We start from the raw sequence: 25,825 nt of genomic DNA, 5'->3' as shown, positions 1-25,825 counted from the left end.
TTCATTGAGCCACAGCTGTAAAGGAAGCTGGCGATGTCACTGGGATGTAGGGAATTAGTAGACAGAAGAGGGAAGTGCGAGAAAAAAAAAAAGAGGCACGGTGGGCTCTGGGATAAGTCCGCATCTGCATATCAAAGGAAACTCAGTGGATTGAGCCGGGGAAATTAGGTTAGAAAGAAAACCTACATTTACATACTGCTACAAAAACAAAGGGGCCATGCGGTGGGTTGTGAAGTGGCATCAAGGCGAGCAAGTCATTCAAGGGACAAAGGGAAAGTATTAAATATTTTTTTTGTGAAATCCAGAGTGGTGTGGCGACACAAGTCGAGAACATGTGCTCAATGAGAGACTGGGGATCAAACCTCTGATTTAGTTTCACTTTGAATGATCAAAGGCAAAAGACGTGGAGCGAAAAAACCCGAAGTACATCCCGTCACTGTCATCTAACCAGAGGTGGGAAATTCATCAGGGAATCTCTTCTCGTAGCCGCCTTAGCGAAGGGGGGAAAAAAAAGCCAACTGATCTCTCCATCTGGACAAAGGCCCGCCTTCAGAACTTTGTCAAGGACCTTTCAAAAGTAAGTCCTTGTGATAAGGACAACATAACTTTTGCTGAGCCCTGACATATCTACACGACATTCTATATCTTTTCAAAACACTAACTATCTAATGCTAGCTGAATATATGGGTGTGTCTCAAATCGCGTACTTCTGCACTTACACTTAATATTGTGAGTGCACAAGTGCATGCCGTTTATCAGTGTGCGATAATGCGATGAGCACTCAATCGGCGCACTCAAACTGCCAGAAAATTGATTGTTGATCGATGGATACTTTCCACCCTCAACGGCCGCCATCTTGGTGACATAGATGACACTAACCGGAAGCTACATCACCGACGTCTTCGGAGAAGATACTGGAGTAAATGTCTCAAAAAAACACTCATTTTTTCCACAAAACAACAGTAATAATAGTTGTTAATTGTTTCCAAAAGCGCCGTCAAGTGTCGGCGATAGTGTTCCAACGGCTGTTTTTCAATCAGCTTTAAAAAGTAGTAGAAGAAGTAACTGTCGAGTCTTTTCTGGTAAGTGTGTAGAAGCAGTGTTTGATATGAGACAGCACTACCCTGTCCAAATTCGAGCACTGCACAAGTAAGTGCACTTTCTTACAGTGTACTGTAAATAAGTGAACTTAGATAAGTGAGACACAGCATTTGTTACTCATAATGTACTTCTTAACATCATGTTGACAACTTTCCACTCTACTATTCTTGGCTTTCAGCGACTATTTTAACGATCCCTCACATTATTTGTAAACTGACGGTTCCACCTACTTAGTTTCACCAGCCCAGCACTAATGAATCCTAATGGGTGTGAGTTGCTGGTTCAGCTATTTTCTCATCATGATTGTATGTGAATACAAGTCATTAGTATGGATGGGAACACTCGGAACCCTTAATGACACAAGGAACCAGACCAGAACCAGACGGGAATGTCATTTTCCTAATTCAAAATCAAGAATAAATACATTCTACGTGTATTTAAAAATGATGACATTGAGGTCCATTATTAAAGCTCCTCATGCTCACAATTTATCCCCCCCAAAAAAATAAAATCTCTTTGCCGGAGTCTGGCTAAATCGGAAGTGTGTGTTTTCAAGGTAGCCATGAGCTCGGATTGACTTACATGTGAAAACTCAACTCTCCTGACTCACTCACATGTTTCAAATGTTGAATCTTCCTCTCCAAGATGCAGTAAGTCCCTCATCATGACCATGTTTTTAACTTATTACTTGATAAAGTTGGTCTGAAATCTGGGCGAACGAGAGGTTACGAGAGCAGAGTCCATTATGACGTAATAATGGCTTCACCTCTCCTCCGGCCAGCTGTAATCACACCCCTTTTTTTTTAATACAACGAGTCACTAGGAGGTGGAGACTTCCTGGATTGATGACACTTGGTGACAAACCATATGCGTGACTGATCACAGCAGAGTGGGTGTGGTTATATTAAACTTGAAAAACAAGTGTTTTTGTGTGCAATGTACTGGAAACCCAATTTCCCAAAGGAGATCCCCAGAGTTAGTCTGTCTAATCTAATCTAATCTAATCTTATCTACTGAATTTAACAGATTTCCACTTTATTTTATGCCTAATGGTAATGGCTCCATAACCATGGCCCAGTCACGTGTTATCTTAAAGTACAACCCAACTTTATTCTTGGGTGCTAACATGGTGCTCTTTTATTTTTCGTAGTTGTATTTTTTTCTCAGGTAAATGTCTTTTCTGCAACTACACATGCGTTCTGATTCCGGCATCAGCCATGGCGACACATTTTAAAGTTTTCTGAAAAAGTGCTGTTGTTGTCCAATTATCTGCTGGTAATCAGCAAAGTATGTCACTAAAAGCATGGAACGGGATAAGTGCGGCTGAGTTTGCACCTCACCATTTGGATGGAAATATCTTTTTGCTTTCAGACAGTCCAAATTGCACAGGTGCTGTACAATTAAGAGTGACACAGGAAGGAGATCATTTAGTGAAGCAAGGGAAGAGAAATAATTTGTATTGCATAACTGACAGCAGTTCGAAGAGCGAGAGACGGTTAAATAAAAACACCACACGGAACCAAAAATTTAAGGAATTTCAACCAAAATTATTCATATCTACCTAACATATTCTAATCAAAAACATTACAACCATAGCATTAAACATCATCTACTAATAAATGTAACGGTTAAAAAGAATGAATAACTTACTTAAATCATCATAAAGAAAAATGCTTATTGTTACCAAAAGAAAAACTGACTAGCATTTGTATAGTACAGCTCTTTATTTAGAAAGAATACTGTATTTAAATAGAATGCTCACCAATTTGAAATCAGAAAATGAAAGTTTATTTTCACATTGAAAGCTTAAAAAAAGTATTATGGAGTCTTATGGTTTCACAATTGATGAAAAATCCATGTGACAATTTTTAATTTGATAGATTTTGGTGAACATAAGCCAGAGAGTCACTGATTTAAGGTTTACCACATTTATAATTGAGTCAACCACTTTTCAAAGCATATGTTTTAAGTCATTTTCAGCACCAGAACAGGGGAATAAAAAAACAGCCCATGGTTCAAAAGGACAAAATCTCCACAAAAGGTCAGGCGTCAAATCCCATTTCCACCTTAACGCATGTCAACACAATCAAGCACCAATAGGAGAATGTGCAGAGCAGGTTGGTTGACCTGCGGCAAAAAAAAGGGATGCTGATGACAAACTACATGTCCAATGTTAAACATATTACATTTCTTTGTCAGTGATATCAACTTTTTTTCTTTGTATATACCCTAGGTGTGTCGTGTGCCTTTTTAATCATAGCCAAGCTGGCGGATTGGTTTGAAAACAAAGGTCCAATTCCATTTATCTGCTCAACCATCATCCACAGTAGTTAAGATCAATCCTCAAAGCTAACCCTCAAAACCAAGGGTTCAAGGTTATTATGCAACTTAAAAATGGGAAACACCGAACACACAAATACGAAATTATAAACTGTCCATTACCGTCAATGGAAAATTACGTTATACAAGAACAGAAGCTGCAAAAATGTCGCCATCAAGACTTTTAATCTCCTGAGCATAAGCTTTGGGAACATTTTTAAGATTATCAGCTGCCAGAGGCGGAAATGTACAACAGTTGTACAAGTAAGTAGAATATACTGCAAACAGGTATTGTAGTATGTTACGACAAGCTAAATGGACATTAGCATAATGTTGACACAGTAATAACGTAGAAATCCTTCAGTGAAAAAAGTCTTCAAGTGTGTATTGTTGTAAGTTAGCTTGCCTAGCCGACCAAATGCTAAGGTATGAAGGTCACGTTAGCATTATTATCGTTAAATGACTGTTTCTTTCAACTGAGAAAAAACTTAAAATTTAGGAAAATGATGACACAAGATGATCTGGAGCTTGTAATCCATGTGTTTGTGTCTTCTCGTTTAGAGTTCCATCCGTTTCTCGTTTTATTTTAACAGTTTACTTTCCTTGTCTAATCAAGAAGGATCTGTCTCGCCTGCAGTTAATACAAAACTCTGCAGAGAGAATTCTGACCTGCTCTACTAGAAGAACTCACATTTCCCCGATCCTTAAAACTCTTCTCTGGCTGCCAGTTTCTTTCAGGTTAAATATTATACAATATTAGTTATAAAATATACTGGTTTTTACTTTCAGAACTATTCATGGTCAGACCTTCCATCACTGATCTGATCCAGCCTTAGACCCCAGCTATTTTAACTGTGTATTGTTTGTGGTTGTTAAAGCGCTTTGAGACCCTGGTCTAGAAAGGTGCTTTACAAATAACCTTTACTTACTTACTTACTTATATTATACATTAGGGATTAGGTCTTTAAACATATGACTATGAAGCAATGTATGATTGTTGTGTTATCCAAGTGTAGATTTAATTTAATATACACAAGTATTATATTAAACATTTACAGCGTGTTTTGTTTGTGTTTGTGATGAAATAGCGGAGCCAATTGGGGTTTTCGTTTTCTGTTATACAGAATTGTTGTTCCCTTAAAGCTAATCATGTATGAGCCGTATAGCAACTATTTTTTATTTTTTTTAACTGCAATGTTTAAATGTTTAAAACTTTTTTTCTTTGTTGACTTCCATGTTAATCACTGCAAATACACTGAAATGTACCAGTAATAACACTAACGTTAGAATTTCATACGCATTTTTGTGTTTTACGTATTTTATATAGCAAGAATGGTTAGATACATTTATATTAGAAATTTAGTCATTCATTCATTCATTCATTCATTTTCTTCCGCTTATTCCCTTATGGATATTATTATATTCGATTTTTTTCGAGAGACACCCTGGACAGGAAGCCAGTCTGTTGCAGGGCACACAAAGACAGACTATTATTCACACACACACTCATACCTAAGAACATTTCCCTAAATTGCTAATCCACCTCTGTATGTTATGGCACAGTGGGAGGAAACCAGAGTTTGTGGAGTAAACCCCCGCAACACGGGGAGAACATACAAACTCCACACAGAAAGGTCACAAGTTGACTCCCTCCCGACATGGAAGTGAACCGGCAACCTTGTTGCTGTTAGGAAATGTAGGAAATTACTTTAATATAAAAGTGTGAAAGAAAGTGAAGACATCCATTCCTAGACGCTTCTCCGGTCACGTGCATGACTGTACGACAAACGTGCACACCTACGCTCAGCATCCAGCGGAGCGAATCAATACGACCTCCATCTAACCTTTGCTGTAAACTCCAATGCACCTTGAATTGTTTATCGGTTTCTGCTGCTCAAAATGCACTTCCTCTTGAAAATCTATGCAACCGCTTGAAGTGTCCTACTTATTCAGTTAAGAGGCTGAGGCGGCGTCAAGGACACATGCCCCCACAATAGAGAACCCGCCTGCCAAATCGCCCGCAACTTCAATTTAACATCGAGGCGAACTCCAACCTGGAGGATATTAATATTATTTTGAGTGTGCGAAATACTCGGCGAGCATGAATATTTAATGGATTCAACATTGGTGGCAAATGCTTTGAAAAAAGTGTGCGGCACCTTAGAAGTTATTTCCTGTGTGAGAAATGAAGAAAGTATTTGAATATGATTTATTGCTTTTTTTTTTTTTGGCCGACCTGGTAAATAAAATATGTATGTAATCAAAAACTAGTTGTGTTGGAGATCTGATTTTTGCTTTTTGGGAATACAATTGTCAAGTTTATGATAATACAAATAAACTCTGAACAGTAAAACAAAAAGTTAAGTTTAATACATATGAAGTTTGTTAAAGTTTATAATGAGCCAACAATGACTGTATTATATATATAGTATATATTGTCTGTTAATGTTGTCAAGATGTAATTGTTCCGTGATATTTGGATTCTAACTTGAGTTAACAATTAGACAATATTCCTTGATAACAGCTTCAAAAAGTTCACCAGGGAGAGTTCCTCGACTCACATTCGTCGGCCTTTAAAGCAAAAACAATAACAATCGAAGTCTCATCTGGTTCTGTACAAGTTTCCGAAAAAAAAGTGCCGCAAAAAAGCATTCACTTTTGGTGCTAGTCCACTGTAAGAAAAAACTAACGTTAAAAAAAAAAAAAGTTTATTAGTGAACAGACCTTTAGTTGAGCAATTGAACTAAACTTTCTAAAACACAAAAACAATGTATATTCACAAAAAGAACATATTTGTCACTGGATAATTTCACAAGCGACGGTCGGTCTGTCACTTTCTGCTCTGATGAGAAGCATTGTCTGGGCCTCATCCAGTGGAACATGCAGTACCTGACAATATTTTCTTGACTCCTGAATAGGGTTGTCAAAAGAACCGATAGTTCTGTACAAATTTGAATGGGTCGGTAGACACCGCCTCTTAATTATTTTGTACTTCAAAATGAAAGGCGAATGAAAAGTATCGAAGCAATGAACTGACTGGTAGTGTTATTGACTACTGACATTTTGGTATCGGGACAATGCTACTCATGAAGAAGACCCTACTTTGAGCTAGCAGATTTAATCAGGTTATTTATGTGGTTTTCCTCACTCCTAACATGTTACGGGATGATGATGATGATGACAGCCATCTTCTGAACACTGTAAACAGTGATCAGAGAAGCCGATGGAGTTCATGAATGCTTTCCCCAGATGCAACACTAATAGACTCAGGGACTCATTCATTCCTCGCACTATTAGATTATATAATTCTGAGTTAAAGTAAGTAAGTAAGTAAGTTAGTAAGTAATTCTTATTTGTATAGCGCTTTTCTAGACCAGGGTCACAAAGTGCTTAAACAATCAAAACAATATTCATAGATCAAGATAAAACTGATAACACAACAGGAGTTCCAGAAAATCAAGGAAAAGCCTGAACAAATAGAAACGTCTTAAAAGATGTTTCTTAAAGGAGTCAGTAGACTCCATCAAGCGCAAAGAGAGAGGAAGATTGTTCCAAAGCTTAGGAGCAACAGCCTGAAAAGATTTCTCTCCTCTGGGCACTAAGGGCAGGAGTGGAATGAAAAGATGATTCTATTCTATTTTAATCTTCGTATCCTTTTTCCTTTGATCCTTGTTCTTTAAACTTGACTTTGTTCTTTTGTCTGCACTTTGTTCATGTTTTACGACTTGATTCTATCTATCCATCTATCCATCTATCATTATATCAATCCATCAATCTATCCATCTATCCATCTATTCATCTATCTATCTATCCATCCATCTAAAAAAGGTTTCTGCTTCTTCCACGAAACCAAGACTTTGGAATTCATTAAATGATGATTAAACTATGATTATGGCTGCAGATATGAGATCCATGCTTAATGAATAAGTCTCATCAGACTCCGACATGTCACTATGTTTCATGATTAGCAGATTTTTAAAACGTATTTCAGACTCAATCTGGATATTTTCCTTTTTTTTTTTTCTTCTTCACACCATTGAACCCACATCATGGTTGACACGGATCCCAGCACTTCAGCAATATCCACCATTCATGCTAAATTTCAAACTCCATACGCTGAAATCGTTTTGCGATTTACAGCTTAAAAATATCAGCAGTAAAACTTTTTTCCCATCAGTGTTATGTTGGCTTTATGTAAACCCCTGCATGGAGAACAATTTAAAATATATGTGCTGAGGACTGATAGCGTCCTAACATATTCATAAATCAGCAAATACGTTCGAGCAATTTGTTCTCCTGATGCGTTATTTGACCGAGCGCAGGCTTCTCACAGGACACAGATAATGCACAGCTTTGCCCTTGATCACTGTCAGTGCAAACACGATGCAAATTAGAGAGGAGACATGCACAAAAAGACAGGCAGAGGAAGTCAGATATTCTCTCTGTATTCTTGCATAGATAGACCCTCATCATCCCAGCACGATTCTTGGAAGCGCTCGCCACAAAGAGACTTATCGGGAGAAGCCAGGTTTTTTTGGGGGTTTTTTCCCCAGAGTTGACAGTTTCACAGAGAACCTTCATACGTTAAGTCTGGACTCAATCGTTTCCTCTCTCCGCAAACACCACTGTGCAAACGCGGACGCAAACCCTCGCCATCCAACCCGGGGAGTTTCGCCACATAAATCTTAAGAGGCTTGTTTTGGTGGAATTTTCACAGAAAAAAAAAAACAGCAGGTAAAGATTACCAAGTTGATTGACAGCATTTGAAAGCCTTGTATATATGATGGATCGTTACACAAAGAAATACGAAGAATGAAAGCAGAATGGTATTTAACATAATTAAAAACTGGGTTTTTGTGGCTTCAAAATCCAGGAAGTTTTCAAAAATAGCCAACGATCTTTCAAACAAACAATTTAATTCTGAACCTTTCTTTTATTATGAATAAGTTATCTATATTTTTCCAAGATAAATTGACATTATAGTAAAAAGTAAAAGTATGAACTAAAAAAAGACATTTTTGACTACTTGCATGTTATAAAACGTATATATATATACATATACATATATATATATATATATATATATATATATATATATATACAGAATATATCTATCTGTCTATTTATTTATCTATCTGTCTGTCTGTCTGTCTGTCTGTCTGTCCACCCATCTATCTATATATATAGTATATATACTGTATATATAGCACTACTGATTTTACACATATTATTTGATTATTATATATGTATAATTACTATTATATTTTCAGATCATCCATATACATTTATCGTTATATCAGAATACTAAACAGTAATATTTAATATTTTACTCATGCATTTTTAATTTTCATCTTTTCTGTGCTATGCAATAATCTTAAAATGCGGTACTACCTTCCGGGAAATAGAGAACGTTCTTTCAAAAAGAAAAACAAAGTTAATTTTGAACCTTTTATAGTTTCAATTATGATATATTTATATATTTGGAAAAAAACAAACTAATTTAAAAATACAAATTGACAACATAAAGAAAAAAGAGAAAGTATTGTTGCATGATATATAACATGAACATGTTATGAAAGCTTAATTTAATTTATATACATATACATACATATACATATATATATGATTATAATTCAACTGAAAAGAAAATTGGCAGAGTAAAAAAAAATTGCTCTCATAAAGATCTGACACAATGTAGTTAAGGTATTATTAACATGCTATTTTGGACTGTTATATTTTATTACTGTTAATATGTTAATGTTATATATATATATTAAAGTATCTTCCTATCAGAAAACTATAAACTATATTTCAAGTGATAGGTCACCCAGAAACACAGTTATATGAAGCAGTAATGTGTCTTACAATATCGATTTCATTTTCTTTCCGAACAATTCCTCATGTTGAGGCGTCAATACAAGAGGGTTACAGAAGTTACAGACGAGCAGTATGGAGGCATTTGGAAGTTTTTAAGTGTGTTTTTGGACGAGAATAAAGACGTAAAAAAGCAAAGTTCGCTTCCTTCATGAAGACGTACATTTTGGCCTATAATAAATACATGGATTACCCTGAAAATAATCCCATCCTTTAGTCGACATTAGGTGAAGTAGCGAAGTGAGAGGTTAGCATTTTGGTTGAACTAACATTTAAACTGTAGCAGTGGTATTTTACTTATTCATTTCAATTGACTTCTAATATCATCTCGAAAATGTACCTTTTACTCGCCGAAGAATCACAATACTGTTACTGTCGCACGGCAACAGGAAACAAGAGAACAATGTTTTGATGTGCAGGTCTAGCCATGTTAACTTGTAGTTACCTGAAGGTCATTTGAAATATCTGTCCCAGGTTGACCTGCTGGCTTTTGTTGTTGTAACCGTGCAGCATTTCACCAAACAGCGTGTCATTGAAGTGAACACCCTGCCGCGGGCATTTCGGTCCCTCACAGTTGTCTGTCAGCAGAAGGCAAGAGCGTCCGTCTCCTGCCAGCTTGTACTCCTGCACGCACCTGCAGAGAGGAAGGGAGTCTGTCAGCAGGTGAGGATGTGTCACATGTGAGGTGCCAAACTGAGTGTCGCCTAGAAGCTCACCAGCAAAAAAAAAAAATATTGTTTGAAACAAAGCTGTCAATCCAACGCACGCTGCTTATTATACAAATAAAACTGGGAGAACATAACAATATTCAAATCGGTGATTTTTCCTGGATTGAAAACCAACAACAAACACAAGTTTTCTATTGCAACGGAGAGGTTTAGAGTTATTGAGTTGTATATTTTGAGCATCATTTTGAATTAAAACTGAAGAGTCAGTATCAGGAAGGGAAAGTCATAGTTCATTATCGATATTGTTTAAAGTGATAATTAACCACTTATTTTCTAATCACTCTCATGTCAACTAAGGGTAAGGAAAGTGTTTGAGTAATCCATGTCTTATTGGAGTTATATAAGAGTATATAGATATGGATATGTAGTTATAGGTAAAATGTATCTTCAGATAACGGTCGCGAACCATGGTCACTTTTCTTCGTCCAAAAAGACACTCAAAAACATCCAAATACCTCCATACTGCTCGTCTGTAACGTCCCTCTTGTGTTCCAACTCGACAAGAGGAATTCTTTCGATAAAACTTAAACAAGTCTGTATATTTTGAGCTTTTTTTGTAGCGGAAGCTCCCACGCAAGTTCCCAATGTCTCTGCACTGACACACATTCTGCACTACCACTACAAACAAGCTTAAAATATAGACTAATTTAAGTTTTATCGGAACAAATTGTCTTGTCAAGGTTTCATTATAAGATAGACGTTACAGACGAGCAGTGTGGAGGTATTTTGATATTTTAAGTGTTTGTCTTTTTGGACGAAGACAACTGAACTACAGGCGCTACATTAAACAAACATTTTTTTTGTCTTTAACTCAAAGAAGGAACAATTACTTAGAAAATAATAACAACCCTTTGTTGACATGAGGGTGAGTAGAAAATAAGTGGAAATTAAATTTTGGTCGAACTATCTCTCACTTTAATAAAGAGTCCCAACGTGTCTTGAATCTCTTCGGAGATTCTCTGCTAAAAGCTTAAATGTGAGTTTATGGCCTTGTAAAATAATACAAATAGAAAATCACTCTCTTAAGAAGGGTTTGACTAACAGGGATTGCTTAAGATACAGGTTTTTCAAAGACATGTTCTCCTCTGCCTTCTTAGGAGAACCTTAAAATCAAGAAGCTCAGAAGCTTCTTCAGTTCCAAATGAGCTGGGGGTTAGGAGCCAGATGAGAACTCGCAGTCCAGTTGACTCGCTTTTGTACCTCTTGGATAACCATGACCTGACCCTAATTGAGAACTTTCACGGACAGAATGTTCACAAGATCTCTTAGTGGGAGCTGTCCGTCGAGGTGGTGCTGAAACTGAAATCCTTGCCAGTCTAATCCACCCCCCTTCGATTTATCAGAGCATGAGTCACACACAGCCCTCTTGTGGACTGTGGCAACACCTTTTATATAGTAAGAGTTGCAAGTTCAATTTCATCTGCTTCATTTCTTTAATGTGTAGTGTAGAAAATGTGGTTAAATCATTGTATTGATTTCCTATCCTGCCAACATGTATTGTAAGTGTGTGTCAGCCAATCAGAACCCCAGATGAAGAAGGCTGGACTTTTGTACGTTATTACTCAGGCCAGGTTTTATCGTTGCATTTTACAGCTTCTACAAGTAAACTTGTGTCACATTTCAACTCTGAGTTATTTCTGTCTGACAAACACAAGTATTTATATGAAGTACTAGAAAATTATATATGCAGATGTGAGTGGAAAACTTAAAACTTGCAAATCAATAAAAACTTTTTTTGTTTTAAGGGAAGATCTTCTTAAGCTAAGAACCAACACTTCTTCCTTTCACATCGTTCTTAAGAGCGCTCCAAAGAAGATCTTAGCACTTAAGATATTCTTGACAAATCTGGGTAACCTGGCAATTATAATAGTCGCCCACTACTGTAGTTCTCATTTACTTTTGCACCTTAAAATTCTCTTTTTACATTTTGAAATATAATTAATTTAATTAAATGTTAAATAAAACTGAGCTAAATAGGTCAACAGTTGGCTCGCATAACTCATTAGAGACCAAACAATAAATTAGAAATAGGTCGATGAAGCTTCATGAAGCGGTGGTGACAATTCCCAAGCTCAGTAGATGGCGCTATACCCATTAAAAAAACAATAATTTAAACGGTTTCTGGCAGAGCTTTATGAAGCTTCATCAGACCGTCACTATCTACAGTGTGGGAAAGTCACCAGCCGCATATGATGGTTATCCGTCGAATAACCTTTACCAAAGTTATTTTGACAGACATAAATCCCGGCAAGAAAGATGACCTCTTTTTTTAAATGTCACAGTCAATCCACCTGTGACGTCGCAGGCGGGCACGTCTGTGCGGAGAGACCCGGACTAAGTCTATATCTGAGAGAATGAAATCTCGGCAGCATGTCCTGGGTCTAACCCAGGTCACCGTATAAAGGTTTCTCTTCACATGGTGGACAGACATCAACCTATCTCTGAGGGAGGATCTAGAAACATGATGTTTTTTCAACTGTCGGGGCAAAAAGTAAAGCATCTGGGATGAGGATCAGCCCCTCTAAGTCCAGGACCATGGAAAAGGACCAAGTGGGGAAAAAAAAGCATCTTGTCACTGAGTCTTTGGAGGCTTTAAGACTTTTTATATGTTATTTTCAGAGCAGTCTGGATCTCTGTGGAGTTAAAGGCAAAAGTGTGCAGGTATGTCCATAAGAAAGTTGTGAACGGTGCTCACTTTTCATCATCTTTCTTGTCCAAAAGACACTTAAATTCATCCAAATACCTCCATACTGCTCGTCTGCAACGTCCCTCTTGTATTGAAGCCTCAACATGAAAAATTGTTCTGCAAAAAAATGTAATAAGTCTGTATTTTAAGATTGTTTTTAGCGGAAGCTAGGAGTAAAGAGTAAATATTGGTTCAGCGGTATTCCTGCGTACTTATATTTGTTGTGCTAGTTTGCAGTTTCTGAGAAACTTGCTAAAAATGACCTCATTTAAACAAGACTTATTTAATTTTTATAATATCGAGGCTTTAATGTAAGTAAGTAAGGAAGTAATTTGTATTTATATGCATGAGGGATGTTACAGACGAGCATTATTGAGGGATTTGGATGTGTTTTGCTCTGTCTTTTTGGCCAAAGACCATCCGCGACCATCAAATGAATGTACATTTTGGCCTGTAATGCAAACAAAGGAACAGATTACTCTTAAAACTCTCCCAACCACGAGTCATAATGAAGGTCAGTAGAAAATAAGTGAAGTTTTAATTTTTGGTGAATTTCCCTTTGATAGAGACCTTGGCTCGAATCTATCTGGGGCTGCCATTCAAATGGATTGAATTTATGAATGAAAAATTGTCCAAAAAAACAACCTTACAATCCCTAAACCTTACAATCCCTAAACCTAACAATCCCTAAACGCTGCCAAGCAGCTCATTGCTACCTACATTATAATTTCCACCTATTACTGTAATCCCAATTTTACCTATACTTTTTAAATATAATTCATTTAATTAATTGTCAAATGCTGTATACATGGACTTAAAGGGTACAAGATGGCAGTAGTGGTAGTAGTAGAAGTAGTTTCTCTTTATGTTCTTGTTCTTATTTTATTTTTATTGTGATTTATTTTGATTTATTTTTTATGAAAAATTGCTGTATTTTCTGTGGCTATTGGAAAAAAACAATTTCCCAAAGGAGACCTCCTGGGGGATCAATAAAGTTTTACCTTACCTTACCTTACCTTAGTGTTAAGAAACCTACTCATATTAAAACCAAACAATAGCTCTCTTGATGCAGCATCGAGAAACGACCCAAGAATTCCTGACCAATCACAGCTTCATCTCCAAGCAAAACAAACAAAACCTCAAAGTCGCTACACTCTCCTTTTTTTTTTTTTTTTAACCAAAACAATTCCATCAAGTGCTGTTATTAAAACAAGGTTTTTCACCTTCACTGCTCCCTCATGGTGACGTAAAGTTGTTTCCAAATTGCCTTTTAATGCAGGTGTCTTCGCTCCGAGTGATTGGAAACCTAATGTTCTGTTGAAGCTTATGTCGTTCCTCACAGGCGAAGAAGACATCCATCCACTGTCAGCTCGCTCCTGCTGCGACTTTTCCATGATTTGTTTCCACCAGGTCTCCCTCTGGTTATTTGTTCAAGCACGAATGCAGTAACACACTTATATTTAAAACTGGAAATACTAGTAACATTTGTTTACATGTTGGAACTATCTTTTTTAGTACACCAGTTTAAGTTAAGTTATTGTTCATTTTCCAGTGTTTAAGAGAAGGTAAGGACTGGAAATAAATATGAATATATGTAAAATTGATGTTGAATTGATTTTGGTGGAATTAATAAATCACAAATTGAGCCTCAAAGAATAAAAACAAAAAGCAATAATAAAACAAAGCTCCTCTGCATGTTCTACCAGACTGTGGTGGCCAGTGTCATGTTCTATGCTGTGGTGTGTTGGGGTGGAAATGTGTCCAAGAGGAGTGTCAACAGGTTGGACAGGTTGATCAGGAGGGCTGGCTCTGTGGTTGGAATGAAGCTGGACTCACTGGTGACAGTTGCTGAGAGGAGATCATTGAACAAACTACTGTCCATCATGGATGATGACAGTCATCCTCTGAACACTGTCATCAGTGAGCAGAGAAGCAGAATGAAGCACGAATGCTCCTACCCAGGTGCAAAACTAATAGACTCAGGGACTCATTCATCCCTCTGGCTATTCAATTGTACAATTCTGAGTTCGGGGGCAGGAGTGGAGTGAGAGTATCTGGATGTTCTGTTCTATGTTATTCTTTGTATCCTTTGACCTATGTTCTTTGTCTTTATCTTTAGACTTAGATTGTGTCATCTTGTTCTTCCTCTTTATGTTCTTCTTCTTATTTTATTTTTTATGTATTACTTTTTATGTTTATGAAAAATTGTTGGCTATTGGTAAAAAACAATTTCTCGAAGGAGACCTCCTGAGAGATCAATAAAGTTTTACCTTACCTTACCTTACCTTAAAACTACCTCCGGTTACTACTTCTAGTGAGGTACATATACATTTTGTTGTGTCACAAACTTAAACTGATACTATATATTGGCCTCCTTTAAGAATGTTTAAATCTTTTTGCGTGCATGAATCCAAGGTAACATTTTTTGCATCACGATCCCTGAGCTTGCAGAGACTTTTTACAAAGCAGTACATGAACCAAAAAAGGACGCAGGAATTAGTTTTTGTATGTCTCACTTATTTGACTTTTAGCTTTTGCTTTTATTCCTATATAATATAAAAATATAATTTATTATTCATATTAAAGCGATTCACACCATCCCCAGGAACTTTTACAGTAAAAATAAAAATCACACAAAACACCTCAAGTCACCGTATATGAACCAAGTTTTATGAAAATATTTTAGTACAAAAATATTAAGGTACCCAACCTACCAAGAGCTGCTTTAATAAAACTTCATATATTTTTACTTTTTTAATTTAAGGGATCAATTTTATAAGAGGAGTCGGTATATTTTTTATCGTAGAAAAGCAAAATACCACTAGACAAATACAAGTACACAATGGTAAGAACAAGCCACTAGCATTTAGCTGTTATTACACTCATTATACTAATAGAAATAGTAGTTTTGAAGATTAATATCATTAAATCTGAGGATGATTAAGAAAGATATACATGCATTTTATGTTAAAATAATCCAAGGATTCTGATTTCTTTTCAACAATTTCTCAGTCAATATTAACTTTTTATGGAGAAATAATGTGCATTTTCATTTTTTAAATTTTGCAAAACTCACCCTTATTTAAGGTGACAAAAAAAAAAAAGTTTTTTTTGATATCGGAACCATATCGCATTGTATTCCTTCGACTCGGGAGTTTATTTACTCCTGAAAGAAGATGATCTTTTGTCCACAAACTGTCTTTGCTGTAACTGATCCTCACCCACAAAACATGAGCACATTGCTGGAACTCGGGTCATGTTCGAGGGGCACAATCTGCTGCAGACACAGCTGTTCGCATCCGCCGTTAAAACCGTCGGTGCAGTCGATGCCCTGGGAGTAGTCATAGCAACCCGAGCCGTCCTTCATTGGCCGCAGCCCATCAGGACACTGCAGGGGGAGGAAGAAAAAGCAGAGGAAAGGAAGATGGGTCAGTGGGTGGGAGACGGGTAAGGAGCATGAATAGATTAGCGAGAGTGAGGCGCAGAGGTCAGCATGTGCATTTTAATTAGAAGCACTGAGGGAGCGAAGATAGCGTCAGAAGTGGGATTCTTGAAAAGAAAAGAGAGCGAGAGAGAAACACGGTGTTGAAGAAACACGGTGTTGAAGAAACAGCGAACTAAAGCAAAAAAAAAAAAATGATCGACTCGAAAATCCAGGATTTCCTCAACCAATTTCATCCCGGAGACGAGAACCCATTTCACAAGAAATTATATTTTCATGGATTTATGATGCAATAAAGGGGAAAATAAATTTGTTTTGGAGCAATACACTCCAGACATTCAATTAGAAGTTTATTCTGCAAATGGTTTTCAAGGCTTTCTATAGGACATTTATAAGGTAGAAAAGTCAAAATGTTGTTAAATAATTGACCGTGGGAGGTTTCTGGTTCTTTAACCTCAGAGTTACAAAGTTGTACGTTGAGTTAATAAGCTCTTGTGTGGGTTTTCCAAAGTTAAAACCATTTTCTAAAAACAGGCACAAATGTTTGTACATGAATGGTGCTCATTTTTATCCTTCAACCTCTTCCAAAAAGACAAAAAAAACCTCTCCATACTGCTCGTCTGTATTGTATTGCACCGAATCCCACAAATTACATTGTTTCGAAAAAAGAATTAAACAAGTCTATATTTTAAGCTTGTTCTTAACCTGAAGCTCCCATTTTCTACTCACCCTCATGTCGACTAAGAGTTGGGATTATTTTCAGAGTAATTTGTTCCTTTTTACAGTTATAGACAGAAATGTTTGTTCATTTTAATGTAGCGACTGAAGCTCAGTTGTCCTCGTCTTCATCTTCGTCCCTCTTGTATTGAAGCCTTGACATGACAAATTGTTCCAGAAAATACTTTGAAAAGTCTTTATAATTGAAGTTTGTTTGTGAGATATACATTATTTTTAATACTTTAATACAGATGGATGAACAGATCGCCACCAATAAAAGATGGAACGTGAAAGATGATGGTGGCAAGTGAAAATCGAGCATATCTTTTTATACAATTCCATACTCTTAATACAAATTTTGTGATTTGCATGCATTATATAGTATGATGCATAATGTCAAAGAACAATTACAGCTGTCGTTTATTTTCATTTGACTGAAAAAAAGGTCAAATAATTTACAGTAGGTAAACAAAAATGAGAAAAAAAACATTCTTACTTTGTTGAAAGGAATCATTGCATTGACTGGTCGGTTATATCGCATAGTAAAGGCAACGGTAGATTTGATAGCGTGGGAAAAAAAAAACTTTACTTTATAACATTAATTAAATGAGCATAAACATCAGTGTGTTAAAAGGAATATGCTCGAGTCTATAAGGTACCAATAAGAGAGTAAAACATATATATTATTAATTTATTATGCTTTAATTAAATAATGTTCTTGCCCCTATAGTCTCCAAATGTTATGAGGGAAAACACGGTAACTATCATAAATAATCAGGTGTAAATCAACACAAGTCATTCAGTTTGAACTCAAATGAGTCTTGAACTTCAGTGAAACAGCGACAGGACAGTTTGAGCGAAGCTGTTCTAACCAAAGGGAACGGCTGATGTAGGAACCACGAGAGGACAGACGGTAACAATAACTTATTGGAAACAATCAAGCTGATCAAAAATGGATAAAACAGATCATGAGATGCTTTTCTCATTAGCGTTCAAACTCAGTTGACATGATGTATGACTCATTGAAACAGTCATTTTTCTTTTGTGACACAAATGCTTTAAAAAAAAACAACAACATTTTCATCAAAACCTAATTGGATTTGACAGGATTTTTCTCTGTTTTCCTTTACATTACTATTGTTACTTAAAGACAAACAAATTCAGTTACAATCTGTATTTTTTTGTTCTTTCGATCACAAATTATACAGTAAACATAAAATATCATAGCTGCTTATCTTATCTCTCTTATGTCCTAATACTGTGACCGACATGATTCAAAGTCATCTTTAAATACTATTATATGGCTTTGTTTTGTTTGTGTTTTTCTTCCGTCTCTTGATGAAGCTTCATGAAGCATTGTGCTTATGTTAAGAGCCCACTAGATGGCACTCTTTGCTTCATAATCTTTAGCTTCGAGCGACTATTTAAATGAAACCTCCTAGTACTTTTAAGCCGTGAAAATGATGACACTGGTTCATGAAGCTTCATCGACCCATCACCAGATTTACAACTGGTGCTTAAACCTCAATATTTTACCGCAAAACACCGCCATCTAGTGGGCTCTGAGGATGAGAAAATGTTGGTTATCATCCCTATAAAATAAAATAAAAAACCCCACACATGAGTGGATGACATGTCCCGGTGAGTCGGAGCTTTGTTAATAACTGCCTGTAATTCTCAACTGTCATGAAGCACTTTGTGGCAGAACAAAAGAGCTTAAGGTTAGTCATTAGCAAAAGTCTCTCGCCGCGTGTCGTCTCCGCTCGCACGACTCACCCAAGACTTAAGGGCGCGCGAAAATGAGGGGTTTGCATTTCACATCAATTAATTCCGAGCGAGTTTGAAAGAGACGGATCAAGTGCGACAGGGTGACAAAGAGCCGGTGGAAAAATTCTGCCCACGTTGGCACGACACTGATGGCAATTGATCCGGGCAGACGTCGCTAATTGCAAGCTGTTCATTAAAAAAATATATATATATATACACAGCAAGAGACACGGAGCAAATTAACAAACACAACTCCAGCCTGTTTGTTACCATTTCGCACAGTCGAGTAAGAAGTCAGTCAAAGTTATCAAGCTAGAATTATTCTTAAAAATTGAAAACTAAATGTTAAATTACTACTTGGTAGTAGCAAAAAATGCCAGAAATACCACTTCCTCAATAATGAATGGTAAATAGGGGGTTTTGTTTTTAACTGTTGAAGCAGTAATAATTCACGCAAAATGTTGACCAAAACGGAAATGTTCAGTGAATTTATGTGATATTTCAAAAATGTTAATATTTTTATAGACGTTATTAAAAAAAAAAAAAAGACTTCATCTGGGTTATGTTTTGTATTTTTAGTGGGTTTATCTTTCAAGCTACATGTTACCAGTGTTATTACGTATTATATATATTGTGTGTATGTGTGAGATTCATAAGTAGCTTTGCCAGGTGAGTTAAGGAGTGAAAGTTCTGTGAGTTACTGCTATGACTCTATTACATCTTGAATGATTCATTTTAGGCAAATTATTTTATCCGAACAAAATCAAATATGAGGTACCAAAATATGTCTTGCCTTTTGCTCTGGATATATATTTTTGGATATATATATATATAAGTATTATTGCCGAGTACTCTGCTCTGATGTTGTAGAATTTACAGACCACATGACTCTTGATGAAGTCGTAACTGCTTTCATTTGTTTTCAAACGAAAATATGTCCAAACATCAGCTTTAAAAGCTGCTGGAGTCGACTGTATTCTCTCGTCCTCAGGCATCGCCAGGATCTCGCAGGATTTAATAGTTTGTTTATCTGCCGAGAACGTAATGACTGCTGCCATATAGTGGCCGGAAGTTTAAATGCAACACGGAAATGTAGAAGTTTTCTGATATATAAACCATAAAATAACTATACAACTCAAATTGATACAGTACTGTTGAATAGCAAGACAGTATGGAGGAAAGAAATATTGCAATATTTAAGTTTATATATTTTTCCTCACTTTTTTTGCAACACAAAAATATACCATGAAGCAGTGTATATTTGCACATTAATTTAGAAATTAAATACTTTTATTTAAATCACACTGTAAAGTGTAAATCATAAAATAACTATAGTGAAAAATGAAAAGAAAGATTTGTAAGACCACAGAAAAAAATGTGCACATTGCACATGTGCAACAAAGTACTGTGAAAAAATACTACGATATATCATTGTATCCATATCTTCTAACACGCCTGATCAAAAAGTTACTGTTTTTAGAGTTTTAAAAATTATAATAAAGCAGTTATATCCAAAACAACAACTTTTATATATCATAAATATTATTTTTCCTTTTTCAAAACGATCTTGAATGTCGCCAGATATTTAAAAATAAATTGGTACATATTTAACCCAACCAATGACAATTTAAACTTGATATTGAGACAAGGTACATTATATACAATTTTGGTGTTTCTATGAACTGCAGAAGTTTCATTAAAAAAGTAGTTCAACAAATAATTATGCAGCAAAGAGCGACATCTAGAGGCTCTGAAAATAAAGACGATGCTACATCAGCTCATCAATCCTCATCACCTGAGACCGAAAGCTTTTTTGTGAGCCAAACACAAATCTTAAATGATACAATTTATTTTATTGATTTGTATTTTATTTATAACATCACGGCAAAACATTTTTAATGAGAAAACCTTGGTTGACGTAGACGCTGTCTCTGTGCTTTTATAGTCTCTTTTTATTTCTGAATAAAGAGTATTTTTGATTCTTTATTTTTTTATATGTTAGCACTGAACGTGATCTTAATGTGAACAGGGGATTATAAATAAAGAATGCTGCTATAATCTGCAAAAAAAGTTTCTATTCACTTAAAATTGAATCCAGGGATACAATAAACCGTTCCAAAAAGGCTTATTATTAATTATCAAACACAATTCTGTCCACAACAGATTTAACTAGCCAGCTACTTAACCAGAAAAATGATACATTTAATGTGAAATAAATAAAAAGACAGCCTGTAAATGCGATTCCCTGAAGGATTCTGCTTAAATTGACATAATAAAGCAAACAAAACAAGCGAACGTTAATGTCTAGTGGGATGTTTTCAGTGGTAGGAAAAAATGAATAATAGTCGAACATAAAAAAAAGAGATCCAAAAAAAAAAAAACCAACACGTTTCAAAGGGTCCTTAAAAAAAGAGTTCTGAAGATCTAAATCACGGCGGCGGGCGTACGCTGAGAAAATTGAGCATTAACAGCGCAGCTGACAGCTTTATCGGGTTTGATGATATCGGAGATAGGTGCCCTGCAGCTCCTCTGTTGCTCTTTTTTTTTCCCCTAAATCAGATACAGCTTTTTATTTTTGCTGAGACAAAATATGAATAAAAAACCCTTTGGAGGGTGAAAAACAGGCCCCCGCTGAGACATACTGTCTGAACCGAAAAGTGTTTGAATTCAGAACTTTGGATTTATGTTTGTATTGAGGACGTTTCTTTTCTTCGATCCTCTGGTCTCGTCTTGACGGCTTCATATTAAAAGCTTGTGTTTTCACTTTGTTGTTCCTTCTTGAAGAGAATCTAAAATGTAACGACTCTGAAGACGGTTATAGATCATTAAACGGCTTCGCTAATTTATAAATTATTCATCATTACGCAGGTTCTTTTTTAACCACGGCTGTGGACAAGATGATACAGTTGACTCCAGCAGTTTTCAAAGATGATGTTTGGACATATTTTGGTCTCGGAACAAAATGCATGTCGTTTTTATTTGACAAGACATTTTTAAAGCCATTAACATGACGTCTGATGGAAACGACCCAATAAAAAACAAACTTTTCCAACTCAGTCCTGCTTCAAAAAAATCATTTTTATTTTCATGGAACAACTATAACAACCACGTAACAAACAGGATGTTCTCCATTTGCAAGACGTTTTGTTAAAAAACGTTGTGTTTTTTCAGTTCACAAAGAAGATATTTATACTACAAATATACACCAGATGAGGGTTTTGAGAATTACATTGTAAATATGTTTATTTTTGAAATAAAAAAAGATAGAACACATTTACCAGCTGATTTATTTTCACTGCAACTATAACTTGTATTTATCTATCTAAGGAACCTAAAGTTTACAACTTTCTCAAAATGACAATTAAGAAGACAAATAAAATAAAACATTTTGAACCTTGTTTTGTTTTAATATGAGTGTTTTTTATTTGCTTTCATTTTGTCACTTTTTTTCTGTGCCTTCCCCTTTTTTAGTTTAATTTGACGAATCAATGACACTGTCAGAAGCGATCTTGAACCAGCGCCCATCTGGCTGCAACACAAGATTCCTTGTTCCAGTCCGTTGTATCAGATTGTTACATCTGCGGCTTGGCCAAGTTGACTAGTCCAAAGTTTTCCCATTTCTTTATCATCTATTTTCCTGAGGCCTTTTATCCTTTTCTGGATAAAATATGCCTGTGTGTTTATGAATCTCAACGTGCATTTAGTTTCTTCCTCTTTTGTTTTTTCTTCCTGTTGTACGCTTGTATTGACACGTTACTTTTGCTTTGTCCTTTAATTTATAACATTTAACGTGTCGGTTTTATTCTTCTTTTTTTTTATTACCATTCTTTCCAGGTTTATAGCTTGGTATATATGTTTGTTTTCGTCTCAGCTTGGTGGCATCTTTGGCCCTGCTTTTTGTCTATTTTCTAAGTGTGTAAAAAAGGTGTCTACGTAGAGCTTGTGGTAAATAGTACCTTTGCTTTAAATGAAAGTCCTCTGAGAGGTTTGCTTTAGTTCTATTTTCCATGCTGCAAAAATAAGTCCACTTGTTATTGGTCCAAGTTCAGGGTGATTTATCAAAAAGAAGAAAAAAATAAATATAACATGTTGTTATTATTTGTTTGCTAGACAGTAGAATAGAACTTTGTAATAGTTTAAACAAGTCGAACAATAGCCCAGGAAAGTATCATAATTGTAAAATATGAAATTATATATACAGTATATACACTTTTAATACAAAAATATAAATTAAATCTATTATAATCTGGTTTCATAATGTCAATTTAAATCAATGTGATTCTTTGTGTCTGTTCTTTTCCAAAGACGGTTAAAATTGATGGTATGTTTGGTAAATAATAAACATTAAAAAAGTAATATTTACAATAACATTTATTTAGAAAGTTGCAACATCTCAATTAAAAGCTGTGGTCATTATTTAACAATACAACTCTCTCAAGAGCTCTATGAATGCACAAGATATTACCTTATGCCAAATTCAAAATTTGTGAACCATGAAATTGTTTCTATTGTGAGTAAATCATGGACTCCAAGTGTTCATGAAAAACCAAATCACATTTGAAAAGTGAAGATTCATTAGAGCACACGTATGTTTGTTCATATTTCTGGAGTGAATGTTACGTTCATACACAGTTCAATGATTAAATATGAAATGTTGGATCTCCTCGTGCTGATGTGACACTAACAATATACCTAATTAGGTTGAGTCAATTACGAGGGAGGGTAAACTTCATTGTGTGCAGAGCAGCTCTCATTAGAAGTGCCGTAACAGATGATTGTCTGGGGCGTGTGCGGCCCTTTTACAGCGCAGCGTGACTTATTGACAAAGTATTCACGCAGCCTAGAATTATCATCTTGGATTCCATGTTATTTTTGCCCAGAGATGTTCAGAAGATTTACATATGTTATTTTAAATGAAGAATTCAAAGGCCAAGTAATTGTCCCTTTAATATGCCTTGCAAGGACTTAAAGGGGTGCTGGTCCTTATTTTTCGACCGTTCACGAAAGATTCCGAAAAATGGCGTGGAAGCTGCTAAAAGAAAGCCAAAAAAGTTGAAGGACTTTTCAACTTTTAAAGGGATGTAACTCGAGTAATATTTGAGCTACAGAGCTCTTATTTAGATTAAAACCTGCCTTGAAATGAGACAAAGAAAAGTATTTTAATTATTGGAATTAATACATTTTGTACTGTATATTTTACAATATCTATATCTATACAGTTCACTTCAGTCAGCTTGGTTTATTCACGGCGCTACAGGGATCGTACACAAATCTTCTTAGACTCAAAATGACCTCCATGAACTGCTCTGTATCTGGACTAAGGTGATTTTTCCGCTCTAGTAGAAGAACTTGCATTTCCCTGATCCTTAAACCTTTCATTGGCTGCCAGTTTCTTTTCAGGATCAATTTTAAAAGTCCGATTTTAACCTTTAGATCTGTTCATGGTCAGGCTCCTCCTTCCATCAGTGATCTGATCCAGCCTTACACACCAGCTCGGGCTCTGAGGTCTGTGGATCAGAATCTACTGATGGTTCCTGAACACGCTTCCAGACCAGAGGAGAGAAATCCTTCCAGACTGTTGCTCCTAAGCTTTGGAACGATCTCTGTGTTTGATGATCTACTGACTCCTTCAAGAAACATCTTAAGACATTTTTATTTTAGCTTTTTCTTACCTTTCTTGTCGCTTCTGTGTTTGCCTCTATGTTGTCTTTTAAAGTATGTATTTTAACTGTGTATTGTTTGTTGTTTAAGCGCTTTGTGACCCTGGTCTGCGAAAGGCCCTTTACAAATAATAATTACTTACTTACTCACTAACCTACTCTGGCAAATGGTACATTTCAGTCATTAGCAAAAGTTATGACGCTTCATGAAACCTCATTAGACGAAACTCTCTGCAGAGACCGAGCTGTCGAAATGAGTAAGAATTTCTCTGTTTTGTCCAGAGATTATTTCTTAAAAGCCGCTTTACTATACCCGACAAGTTAAAACAGATCAGGCACTTTTCCATTCTCTAAATTGGTGGCTGGAATTTTTTGCATGGATCACCAATCGACATGCTCTGTCCCCTTTTTTAATCAACATTACAGAAGGACTGAATAATAATTAAAATTAATTTTTTCTATGTGCCATTAAAAGCCTTAAAAAATCAATAGTAATCGTGTCTAAGTGAAGCGGACCACGGCCGAACCGTCTGGATGCTCAATCGTCAGTTGACGTATATGAGTTGCTTGGGTGGAAAAAAACACAACTATGAAGAGGCTTTATATTCCTGTGGAGTCTCCATTTCCTCCTGCCTGCTAAAACTTAATGCAAACCACAAGCAACCAAGCGGAACTCTGGCTGCACATCGACAACTCATCATTGGATTTCTTGAGGGGGCTGCCACATTTTAATAAACTCCTGCACACTAGGACGCCATACCAGAGTGTCTTACAATGAGGCCTTTGACACGAGCATCCATCTTCTCCTGATTGTAATGAACTTGTTTTGACAGAGAAACTTTGGGATCTTTACTGCGAGTAGTTTGAAAAAAATAAAAAAATGTGCGAGACAATCCCAGTAGGCATATGGAACCATCTGCTTCAGACCGCTTTCAGGGAAGATAAAATAAATGTGCAATAAAAAATTAAATAAGTCTGAGAACATTTTCTTTTATTTCTCACATGAAACAACAACACCACAAGCTAAAGAATTATTCAATAAAAAAAAGTTTTTGTTTTAAAGTTTATCAGGTAGAACAGTGGGAGCTCCCAGAGTGCATCAGTACCTGAATACTTCCCCAGGAAACACAGTGTCCATATTTCAATCAGAAAACATCTGCTTTGCTATTTGCTTTTTTTTTGTTTAAAGCTCTTTTCGCTATTTTAAAAATGTCAGTTACAAAAACCCATTCACTCTACCTTATTATGTAAGCATTAGGAATATCAGAGCGACAGCTCCTGAAGAGAAGTTTGGAGTCAACTAGACTCAGCAGTAATATTAAAATCATACAGTGCCTGGACGTCTAAAACAAGGGCTTTTCAAACCGGTGCTCAAAGGGTCAGGGGTTGTGCAGGGTTTTTGTTCCAATTGGTCAATTATGAGCTTTCAGCTGAAACGAGCTACACAAGACTGACAGTCAACCGGTTCCACTCCTAAGACTCTTGGTTCAAAGGTGTCCTCTTAATTGGTAGAAAGAAAAACCTGCACCAC

The 25,825-nt window shown here is 36.0% G+C and overlaps 1 protein-coding gene across 1 annotated transcript in view; it reads right to left on the bottom strand.

The window, feature by feature from the left end:
• Nucleotides 1-25,825, bottom strand: part of astn2 (astrotactin 2) — a 407,558-nt gene that overhangs the window by 134,491 nt on the left and 247,242 nt on the right. The window contains exons 12-13 of the mRNA XM_087790735.1: nucleotides 15,930-16,096; nucleotides 9,740-9,928 (exon numbers count right to left, since the gene is read on the bottom strand). Coding sequence (XP_087646861.1) covers nucleotides 9,740-9,928; nucleotides 15,930-16,096 — 356 coding nt within the window. The remainder of the gene's footprint in view (nucleotides 1-9,739; nucleotides 9,929-15,929; nucleotides 16,097-25,825) is intronic.

The sequence above is a fragment of the Callionymus lyra genome, chromosome 5, assembly GCF_982586985.1.
Source record: "Callionymus lyra chromosome 5, fCalLyr1.hap1.1, whole genome shotgun sequence".
Classification (NCBI taxonomy): Eukaryota; Metazoa; Chordata; class Actinopteri; order Syngnathiformes; family Callionymidae; genus Callionymus; species Callionymus lyra.
The sequence above is the reverse complement of the archived record's forward strand: the minus strand, read 5'-3'. Positions and strand labels throughout refer to the sequence as shown.